The sequence below is a fragment of the Tachyglossus aculeatus genome, chromosome 10 (genome assembly GCF_015852505.1).
Source record: "Tachyglossus aculeatus isolate mTacAcu1 chromosome 10, mTacAcu1.pri, whole genome shotgun sequence".
NCBI lineage: Eukaryota > Metazoa > Chordata > Mammalia > Monotremata > Tachyglossidae > Tachyglossus > Tachyglossus aculeatus.
The window spans coordinates 56,791,358-56,802,859 of record NC_052075.1 but is presented as its reverse complement, the minus strand read 5'-3'; the positions used below and the strand labels follow the sequence as shown (position 1 = coordinate 56,802,859).

Here is an 11,502-nt window from a genome sequence, read left to right as displayed (position 1 = left end):
AACCCCTGACCTTCGGACTCCCAGGCCTGTAGGCTAGCTGCTGTTTATTGAGCGCTTGCTGTGTGCAGGGCGCTGTACTAAGCGCTTGGAAGAGCACAATGCAACGATAAATGGGCACATTCCCTGCTGAGCAGACCTGCTCTTGATGGGGTGGGGGAATGGTCAATTTGGCGGCCTTCAATTCTGCCCCTCTCTCCCTGACCGTTACCCTCTCTCAATCAATCAATCAATCAATCAATCGTATTTATTGAGCGCTTACTGTGTGCAGAGCACTGGACTAAGCGCTTGGGAAGTCCAAGTGGGCAACATATAGAGACAGTCCCTACCCAACAGTGGGCTCACACAGTCTAAAAGGGGGAGACAGAGAACAAAACCAAACATGCTAACAAAATAAAATAAATAGAATAGATATGTACAAGGAAAATAAATAGAGTAATAAATACGTCCAAACATATATACATCTATACAGGTGCTGTGGCGAAGGGAAGGAGGTAAGATGAGGGGGATGGAGAGGCGGACGAGGGGGATATAGACTTCTGATATATATGTTGCCAACTTGTACTTCCCAAGCGCTTAGCACAGTGCTCTGCACACAGCAAGCGCTCAACGAATACGATTGAATGAATGAATGAAGGGGCTCAGTGTCCAGGGGTCATCATCATCATCATCAACCGTATTTATTTCCCCCCCGCCCCCAATTTTACCCCCCTCCCTCCTCCCCAGGGCTGGTTTGCTTTTCCAGAGACTTATCCCCCGCCCTCTAAATCAAACCCAATAAGTCCCTTGGCTACCAAGGGGGACCAGATAGGCTACTGGGGGCCATGTGACTCTCAATCTATACTTGGGCCCCCGGCCTGGGTGCTGCCCACTGCCCTGGCTCTGCCACCCTGCTGAGGTAGGGGCCCCGCCTGCCCAGATGGGCCGGGGGAAACTGGCAGGGTGGGCACAGGGGATGGAAAACTTGGGAGGGATGGGGGGGTCCTTTAAGGGGGAAGGGCAGAGTCTGAGGACACTCTGAAGGGTGGGGGGTCTCATAGAAGGGGATGGACAGGGGCTGGGACCCCTGGGAGGGATGGGGGCCTTATAGCTGGGGAGGGTCGGGGGCTGGAAATACTGGGAGGGGTGGGGGGGCTCTTGAGGAGAGGGGGCTGGGAAGATTGGGATGGGTGGGGGTCTTGTTGGGGGGGGGGGTACAGAGCCTGAGGACACTCTGAAGGGTGAGGGGGTCTCACAGAGGGGGATGGACAGGGGCTGGGACCCCTGGGAGGGATGGGGGCCTTATGGGGGGGAGGGTCAGGGGCTGGAAATACTGCAGGGGTGGGGGGTCTCTTGAGGAGAGGGATGGGGCTGGGAAGACTGGGATGGGTGGGGGTCTTGTGGAGGGGAGGTACAGAGTCTGAGGACACTCTGAAGGGTGGGGGGGGTCTCATAGAGGGGGATGGACAGGGGCTGGGACCCCAGGGAGGGATGGGGGCCTTATGGGGCGGGGAGGGTCAGGGGCTGGAAATACTGGGAGGGGTGGGGGGGCTCTTGAGGAGAGGGGGCTGGGAAGACTGGGATTGGTGGGGGTCTTGTTGGGGGGGTACAGAGTCTGAGGACACTCTGAAGGGTGGGGGGGTCTCACAGAGGGGGATGGACAGGGGCTGGGACCCCGGGGAGGGATGGGAGCCTTATGGGGCAGGGAGGGTCAGGGGCTGGAAATACTGGGACGGGTGGGGGGGGGGCTCTTGAAGAGCGGGAGGGGGCTGGGAAGACTGGGATGGGTGGGGGTCCTGTTGGGGGGATACAGAGTCTGAGGACACTCTGAAGTGTGGGGGGTCTCACAGAGGGGGATGGACAGGGGCTGAGACCCCTGGGAGGGATGGGGGCCTTATGGGGGCGGGGAGGGTCAGGGGCTGGAAATATTGGGATGGGTGGGGGGGCTCTTGAGGAGAGGGGGCTGGGAAGACTGGGATGGGTGGGGGTCTGGGGGGGGGTACAGAGCCTGAGGACACTCTGAAGGGGGTGGGGGGTCTCACAGAGGGGGATGGACGGGGGCTGGGACCCCTGGGAGGGATGGGGGCCTTATAGCTGGGGGGGGGAGGGCCAGGGGCTGGAAATACTGGGAGGGGTGGGGGGGGTCTCTTGAGGAGAGGGATGGGGCTGGGAAGACTGGGATGGGTGGGGGTCTTGGGGGGGGGTACAGAGTCTGAGGACACTCTGAAGGTCTGAAGGGTGGGGGGAATCTCATAAAGGGGGATGGACAGGGGCTGGGACCCCTGGGAGGAATGGGGGCCTTATGGGGGGGGAGGGTCAGGGGCTGGAAATACTGGGAGGGGTGGGGGGGCTCTTGAGGAGAGGGGGCTGGGAAGACTGGGATGGGTGGGGGTCTTGTGGAGGGGAGGTGCAGAGTCTGGGAATCCTGGGAGGGGTGGGGATCTTTTGGGAGGGGGAGACAGGGGCTGGGAATACTGGGAGGGGTGGGGGGGGTCTCATGAGGGAGAGGGACAGGGCTGGGAATACTGCTGTCATTGTCAATCGTATTTATTGAGCGCTTACTGTGTGCAGAGCACTGTGCTAAGCGCTTGGGAAGTACACGTTGGCAGCATATAGAGACGGTCCCTACCCAACAACGGGCTACTGGGAAGGGTGGGGATCTTGTGGGGGGGAGGTGCAGAGTTTGGGAATCCTGGGAGGGGTGGGAATCTTTTGGGAGGGGGAGACAGGGGCTGGGAATACTGGGAGGGGTGGGGGGGGGTCTCATGAGGGAGAGGTACAGGGCTGGGAATACTGTTGTCATTGTCAATCGTATTTATTGAGCGCTTACTGTGTGTGCTAAGCGCTTGGGAAGTACATGTTGGCAGCATATAGAGACGGTCCCTACCCAACAACGGGCTACTGGGAAGGGGGGGGGGGGTCTTGATGGGGGTGTGTGTGCAGAGTCTGGGAATCCTGGGAGGGGTGGGAATCTTTTGGGAGGGGGAGACGGGGCTGGGAATACTGGGAGGGGATGGGGGGGTCTCATGAGGGAGAGGGACGGGGCTGGGAATACTGCTGTCATTGTCAATCGTATTTATTGAGCGCTTACTGTGTGCAGAGCACTGTACTAAGCGCTTGGGAAGTCCAAGTTGGCAACATCTAGAGACGGTCCCTACCCAAAAGTGGGCTACTGGGAAGGGTGGGGGTCTTGTGGGGGGGAGGTACAGAGTCTGGGAATCCTGGGAGGGGTGGGGATCTTTTGGGAGGGGGAGACAGGGGCTGGGAATACTGGGAGGGGAGGTGGAAGGGCCCTGCAGGGAATTGTTTACTCTGATTAGGTATGGATCCAAGTTAATAATAATAATAATAATAATGGCATTTATTAAGCGCTTACTATGTGCCAAGCACTGTTTCAAGTTATGTCACCCTAGCTACCCCACTGCTTAGAACAGTGCTTGGCACATAGTAAGCACTTAAGAGCCCGGACTTGGGAGTCAGAGGTCGTGGGTTCTAAATACACCTAGGTAGATTTATTCTGATGGTATTCATTCAATCGTATTTATTGAGCGCTTACTGTGTGCAGAGCACTGTACTAAGCGCTTGGGAAGTCCAAGTTGGCAACATCTAGAGACGGTCCCTACCCAACAGTGGGCTCATATTCATTCGTTCATTCAATCGTATTTATTGAGCGCTTACTGTGTGCAGAGCACTGGACTAAGCGCTTGGGAAGTCCAAGTTGGCAACATCTAGAGACGGTCCCTACCCAACAGTGGGCTCACAGTCATTCGTTCATTCAATCGTATTTATTGAGCGCTTACTGTGTGCAGAGCACTGTACTAAGCGCTTGGGAAGTACAAGTTGGCAACACCTAGAGACGGTCCCTACCAAACAGTGGGCTCACATTCATTCATTCATTCATTCATTCATTCATTCAATCGTATTTATTGAGCGCTTACTATGTGCAGAGCACTGGACCAAGCGCTTGGGAAGTCCAAGTTGGCAACATCTAGAGATGGTCCCTACCCAACAGTGGGCTCACAGTCATTCATTCATTCAATCATATTTATTGAGCACTTACTGTGTGCAGAGCACTGGACTGAGCGCTTGGGAAGTCCAAGTTGGCAACATCTAGAGATGGTCCCTACCCAACAGTGGGCTCACAGTCTAGAAGGTGTGACACCTGTCTCGTTGTTTTGTTTTGTGGTCTGTCTCCCCTTTCTAGACTGTGAGCCCCTTGTTGGGCCGGGACTGTCTCTGTCTGTTGCTGATGTGTCCTTCCCGAGCGCTCAGTCCAGTGCTCTGCACACAGTAAGTGCTCAATAAATATGATTGAATGAATGAATGACTGTGAGCCCACTGTTGGGTAGGGACCGTCTCTAGATGTTGCCAACTTGGACTTCCCAAGCGCTTAGTCCAGTGCTCCGCAAACCGTAAGTGCTCAATAAATACGATTGAAATGTGAGCCCACTGTTGGGTAGGGACCGTCTCTATACATTGCCAACCTGGATTTCCCAAGCACTTAGTCCAGTGCTCCACACATAGTAAGCGCTCAATAAATACGATTGATTGATTGATTGATTGATTGATTGATTGGACTTCCCAAGCGCTTAGTCCAGTGCTCCGCACACCATAAGCACTCAGTAAATACGATTGAAATGTGAGCCCACTGTTGGGTAGGGACCGTCTCTACACGTTGCCAACTTGGACTTCCCAAGCGCTTAGTCCAGTGCTCAGCACACCGTAAGTACTCAATAAATACAATTGATTGATTGATTGATTGGACTTCCCAAGCGCTTAGTCCAGTGATCTGCACACAGTAAGCACTCAATAAATACGATTGATTGATTGGACTTCCCAAGCGCTTAGTCCAGTGCTCTGCACACCATAAGCACTCAATAAATACGATTGATTGATTGATTGATTGGACTTCCCAAGCGCTTAGCCCAGTGCTCCGCACACCATAAGCGCTCAATAAATACGATTGAAATGAGAGCCCACTGTTTGGTAAGGACTGTCTCTATACGTTGCCAACTTGGACTTCCCAAGCGCTTAGTCCAGTGCTCTGCACACAGTAAGTGCTCAATAAATACGATTGATTGATTGATTGATTGATTGGACTTCCCAAGTGCTTAGTCCAGTGCTCCGCACACCTTAAGTGCTCAATAAATACGATTGAAATGTGAGCCCACTGTTGGGTAGGGACCGTCTCTACACGTTGCCAACTTGGACTTCCCAAGCGCTTAGTCCAGTGCTCTGCACACCGTAAGTACTCAATAAATACGATTGATTGATTGATTGATTGATTGGACTTCCCAAGCGCTTAGTCCAGTGCTCTGCACACCATAAACGCTCAATAAATACGATTGATTGATTGGACTTCCCAAGCGCTTAGTCCAGTGCTCTGCACACCGTAAGCACTCAATAAATACGATTGATTGATTGATTGATTGGACTTCCCAAGCGCTTAGCCCAGTGCTCCGCACACCGTAAGCGCTCAATAAATACGATTGAAATGAGAGCCCACTGTTTGGTAAGGACTGTCTCTATACGTTGCCAACTTGGACTTCCCAAGCGCTTAGTCCAGTGCTCTGCACACCGTAAGTGCTCAATAAATACGATTGATTGATTGATTGATTGATTGGACTTCCCAAGTGCTTAGTCCAGTGCTCTGCACACAGTAAGCACTCAATAAATACGATTGATTAATTGGACTTCCCAAGCGCTTAGTCCAGTGCTCTGCACACCATAGGCCCTCAATAAATACAATTGAAATGTGAGCCCACTGTTGGGTAGGGACCGTCTCTACATGTTGCCAACTTGGACTTCCCAAGCGCTTAGTCCAGTGCTCCGCACACAGTAAGTGCTCAATGAATATGATTGATTGGCCGACTTGGACTTCCCAAGTGCTTAGTCCGGTGCTCCACGCCCAGTAAGCGCTCAATAAATACGATTGATTGATTGGACTTCCCAAGCGCTTAGTCCAGTGCTCCGCACCCAGTAAGCGCTCAATAAATACGATTGATTGATTGGACTTCCCAAGCGCTTAGTCCAGTGCTCCGCACCCAGTAAGCGCTCAATAAATCCGATCGAACGAATGACTGCATGAGAAGGGAAGAGGTCGGGGTCTGGGGGCGTCTCTGGTTGTGGGTGGGGAGGGGGGGTGTCTCACGGCGTCTCCCCCAGCTCCCGATGGCCGATCCCACCCTCCCGCGGCGGCGGGACGGAGACCCCGCGGCGGACGAGGCCCTGCTGCGGGCCGTCCTGCAGCTCCTCCTGGACGAGGCCGTGCGCCGGGGGACGGACGCCTCGGAGAAGGTGGGCGACCCCGGGCCCCCCTGCCCCGTCCTCCCCTTGTCCCCCCCGGCGTCCTCCCCATCCACCCCGCGCCCTCGCCCCCGCAGGTCTGCGAGTGGAAGGAGCCCGCCGAGCTGCGAGGCCTGCTCGATTTGGACTTGCGGCCCGAAGGGGAGGGCGACCAGCGCATCCTCCAGCGATGCCGGGACATCATCCGCTACAGCCCCAAGACCTGTGCGTCCCGGGGTGGGTGGCGGGGGGGCCGGTTGGGGAGGGGGGCCGCACCCCACCCGGCTGCATTTCGGCCTTCGTCCCCTCCCAGGTCACCCCCGCTTCTTCAACCAGCTCTTCTCCGGACTGGACGCCCACGCCTTGGCCGGACGCTTCATCACCGAGACCCTCAACACCAGCCAGTAAAGGCCCGGGGGGGTCGGGGGGCTCCGGGGTGGGGAGAGAGGGGGTGCCCTCGAAGCGGGCGGGGGGCTTCTCCTGCCCCCCTCCCCCTCCGTCCCGGCCTCCGCCTGATGTCCGGCGTCTCCCCCCCACCGCAGATACACCTATGAGGTGGCCCCCGTTTTCGTGCTGATGGAGGAGGCCGTTCTGCAGAAGCTGCGGTCGTTGGTGGGATGGACGAACTCCGGGGGAGGGGTCTTCTGTCCCGGTATTCCTTCATTCGGTCGCATTGATTGAGCGCTTACTGGGCACGGAGCAATCAATCAATCAATCAATCAATCGTATTTATTGAGCGCCTACTGGGTGCAGAGCACCGGACTACACGCTTGGGAAGTCCAAGTCGGCCACATCTAGAGCCGGTCCCTACCCACATTCATCCATTCATTCAATCGTATTTATTGAGCGCTTACTGGGTGCAGAGCACCGGACTAAGCGCTTGGGAAGTCCAAGTTGGCCACATCTAGAGCCGGTCCCTACCCAACATTCATTCATTCATTGATTCGTTCAATCGCATTTATTGAGCACTTACTGGGTGCAGAGCACTGGACTAAGCACTTGGGAAGTCCAATTCAGCCACATCTAGAGCTGATCCCTATCCAACATTCATTCATTCATTCAATCGTATTTATTGAGCGCTTACTGGGTGCAGGGCACTGGACTAAGCGCTTGGGAAGTCCAAGCCGGCCACACCTAGAGCCGGTCCCTACCCAACATTCATTCATTCGTTCAATCGTATTTATTGAGCACTTACTGTGTGCAGAGCACCGGACTACACACTTGGGAAGTCCAAGTCGGCCACATCTAGAGCCGGTCCCTACCCACATTCATCCATTCGTTCAATCATATTTATTGAGCGCTTCCTGTGTGCAGAGCACCGGACTAAGCGCTTGGGAAGTCCAAGTCGGCCACACCTAGAGCCGGTCCCTACCCAACATTCATTCATTCGTTCAATCGTATTTATTGAGCGCTTACTGGGTGCAGAGCACTGGACTAAGCGCTTGGGAATTCCAATTCAGCCACATCTAGAGCTGATCCCTATCCAACATTCATTCATTCATTCATTCAATCGTATTTATTGAGTGCTTACTGGGTGCAGAGCACCGGACTAAGCGCTTGGGAAATCCAAGTCGGCCACACCTAGAGCCGGTCCCTACCCAACATTCATTCATTCGTTCAATCGTATTTATTGAGCGCTTACTGGGTGCAGAGCACTGGACTAAGCGCTTGGGAATTCCAATTCAGCCACATCTAGAGCTGATCCCTATCCAACATTCATTCATTCATTCAATCGTATTTATTGAGCGCTTCCTGTGTGCAGAGCACCGGACTAAGCGCTTGGGAAGTCCAAGTCAGCCACACCTAGAGCCGATCCCTACCCAACATTCATTCATTCATTCAATCGTATTTATTGAGCGCTTACTGGGTGCAGGGCACTGGACTAAGCGCTTGGGAAGTCCAAGCCGGCCACACCTAGAGCCGGTCCCTAACCAACATTCATTCATTCGTTCAATCGTATTTATTGAGCGCTTACTGGGTGCAGAGCACTGGACTAAGCGCTTGGGAAGTCCAAGTCGGCCACGCCTAGAGCCGGTCCCTACCCAACATTCATTCATTCATTCAATCGTATTTATTGAGCGCTTACTGGGTGCAGAGCACCGGACTAAGCGCTTAGGAAGTCCAAGTCGGCCACATCTAGAGCCACTCCCTACCCAACATTCATTCATTCGTTCAATCGTATTTATTGAGCGCTTACTGGGTGCAGAGCACTGGACTAAGCGCTTGGGAAGTCCAAGTCGGCCACATCTAGAGCCGATCCCTATCCAACATTCATTCATTCATTCAATCGCATTTATTGAGCACTTACTGGGTGCAGAGCACCGGACTAAGCGCTTGGGAAGTCCAAGCCGGCCACACCTAGAGCCGGTCCCTACCCAACATTCATTCATTCGTTCAATCGTATTTATTGAGCGCTTACTGGGTGCAGAGCACTGGACTAAGCGCTTGGGAAGTCCAAGTCGGCCACATCTAGAGCTGGTCCCTACCCAACATTCAGTCACTTCACTTCTCTGGGCCTCAGTTCCCTCATCTGTAAAATGGGGATGAAGACTGTGAGCCCCCCATGGGACAACCTGATTACCTTGTATCTATCCCAGCGCTTAGAACAGTGCTTTGCACATAGTAAGCGCTTAACAAATACCAACATTATTATTATTATTCATTCACTCAATCGTATTTATTGAGCGCTTACTGTGTGCAGAGCACTGTACTAAGCGCTTGGGAAGTACAATTTGGCAACATATAGAGACGGTCCCTACCCAACAGCGCTTACAGTGTGCAAAGCACTGCATTCAGCGCTTAGCACTGTTACTAAGCGCTTAGCACTGCGCTTGCTGTGTGCAAGGCACTGTACTAAGCACTTAGCACAGCACTTAATGAGTGCAAAGCACTGTACAAGCGCTTAGTACAGTGCTCTGCACACAATAAGCGCTCAATAAATACGATTGAATGAATGAATACTAAGCACTTAGCGCAGCGCTTACTGCGTGCAAAGCACTGCACTAAGCGCTTGGCACTGTTACTAAGCGCTTACGGTGTGCAAGGCACCGTACTAAGCACTTAGCGCAGCGCGTACTGCGTGCAAAGCACTGTACTAAGCGCTTTAGCACTACATAACCATAACACTAGACAGGCTGGAGGCGAGGAGGGGGTTGGGTGGGCCCCTATGGCTCCTGCGGTCTATCATCAATCGTATTTATTGAGCGCTTACTGTGCGCAGAGCACTGTACTAAGCACTTGGGAAGTCCAAGTTGGCAACATCTAGAGACGGTCCCTACCCAACGGTGGGCTCACAATCTAAAAGGGGGAGACAGAGAACAAAACCAAACCTACTAACAAAATGAAATCAATAGAATAGGTAGGTACAAGTAAAATAAATAAATAAATAAATAAATAAATAAATAAATAAATAGAGTCTATGGGGTCGTGGGGGTCAAAGGTCAGGCCCCTGATGTGCGCCCCTCGCAGGGGGCTCCATCTCCAACATGTACGCCCTCAACCTGGCCCGGTATCGACGCTTCCCGGACTGCAAGGAGCGGGGCATGCGGGCACTGCCAGCCCTGGCGCTCTTCACGTCCCAAGAGGTGCGGAAGGAGGCCGGGGGCGGTGGGAGGGAGGGATGGATGGATGGACCCCCGGGTGGACCCCCCCCACCCCATTCAGTCAATCATTCAATCGGATTGATTGGGCCTGGAATGCCCTCCCGGGCCTGGAATGCCCCCAATCCCTCTGCCCATCCGCCAAGCTCGCTCTCTTCCTCCCTTCAAGGCCCTGCTGAGAGCTCACCTCCTCCAGGAGGCCTTCCCAGACTGAGCCCCTTCCTTCCTTTCCCCCTCGTCCCCCTCTCCATCCCCCCCATCTTACCTCCTTCCCTTCCCCACAGCACCTGCATATATGTATATATGTTTGTACATATTTATTACTCTATTTATTTATTTTATTTGTACATATCTATTCTATTTATTTTGTTAGTATGTTTGGTTTTGTTCTCTGTCTCCCCCTTTTAGACTGTGAGCCCACTGTTGGGTAGGGACTGTCTCCAGATGTTGCCAATTTGTACTTCCCAAGCGCTTAGTACAGTGCTCTGCCCATAGTAAGCGCTCAATAAATACGATTGATGATGATGATGATGATGATTGATTGAGCGCTTACCGCGTGCAGAGCACTGGACTAAACGCTTGGGAAGGCCAAGTTGGCAACATCTAGAGACGGGCCCAGCCCTGGGAGCAGCTCCAGACACCCCTAACTCCTCAGTGTCCCCCAGACAGATTTCCCCCCCACCCTGGAATAACCATAATAATAATAATGAGAAGCAGCGTGGCTCAGTGGAAAGAGCCCGGGCTTTGGAATCAGAGGTCATGGGTTCGAATCCCGGCTCCGCCACTTGTCTGCTGTGTGACCTTGGGCAAGTCACTTAACTTCTCTGAGCCTCAGTTACCTCATCTGTAAAATGGGGATTAAGACTGTGAACCCCACAGGGGACAACCTGATCACTTTGTATCCCCCCCAGCGCTTAGAACAGTGCTTTGCACATAGTAAGCGCTTAACAAATGCCAACATTATTATTATTATTATTATTATGATTTGTTAGGCGCTTACTATGTGCCAAGCACTGTTCTAAGCGCTGGGGTGGTCCCACGTGGGGCTCACAGTTTTCATCCCCGTTTTGCAGGTGAGGTCACTGAGGCCCAGAGAAGTGAGGTGACTTGCCCAAAGTCACACCGTTGAGAAGCGGTAGAGACGGAATTAGAACCCGTGCCCTCTGACTCCCAAGCCCGGGCTCTTTCATTCATTCATTCATCCAGTCGTATTGATTGAGCGCTTACTGTGTGCAGAGCACTGGACTAAACGCTTGGGAAGTCCAAGTTGGCAACATCTAGAGACGGTCCCTACCCAACAGCGGGTTCACGGTCTAGAAGGGGGAGACAGAGAACAAAACAAAACATATTAACAAAATAAAATAAATAGAATAAATATGTACAAGTAGAATAAAACCCAATTGAGCCACGCAAGTGCTTTTCTAAGCACTGGCAGGGATACAAGGTGATAATAATAATAATAATAATGGCATTTATTAAGCGCTTACTATGTGCAAAGCACTGTTCTAAGTGCTGGGGAGGTTACAAGGTGATCAGGTTGTCCCACAGGGGGCTCACAGTCCTAATCCCCATTTTACAGATGAGGTAACTGAGGCACAGAGAAGTGAAGTGACTTGCCCAAAGTCACCCAGCTGACAGTTGG

At 53.1% G+C, this 11,502-nt stretch overlaps 1 protein-coding gene across 1 annotated transcript in view; it reads left to right on the top strand.

Annotated features, from left to right (window-relative positions):
- Positions 1 to 827: 827 nt before the first annotated feature.
- Positions 828 to 11,502, top strand: part of CSAD (cysteine sulfinic acid decarboxylase) — a 30,524-nt gene continuing 19,849 nt past the window's right edge. Inside the window, exons 1-6 of the mRNA XM_038752482.1 lie at positions 828 to 895; positions 6,142 to 6,273; positions 6,360 to 6,486; positions 6,575 to 6,665; positions 6,804 to 6,913; positions 9,730 to 9,845. Of these exons, the coding sequence (XP_038608410.1) occupies positions 6,148 to 6,273; positions 6,360 to 6,486; positions 6,575 to 6,665; positions 6,804 to 6,913; positions 9,730 to 9,845 (570 nt within the window). The 5' untranslated portion in view covers positions 828 to 895; positions 6,142 to 6,147. The remainder of the gene's footprint in view (positions 896 to 6,141; positions 6,274 to 6,359; positions 6,487 to 6,574; positions 6,666 to 6,803; positions 6,914 to 9,729; positions 9,846 to 11,502) is intronic.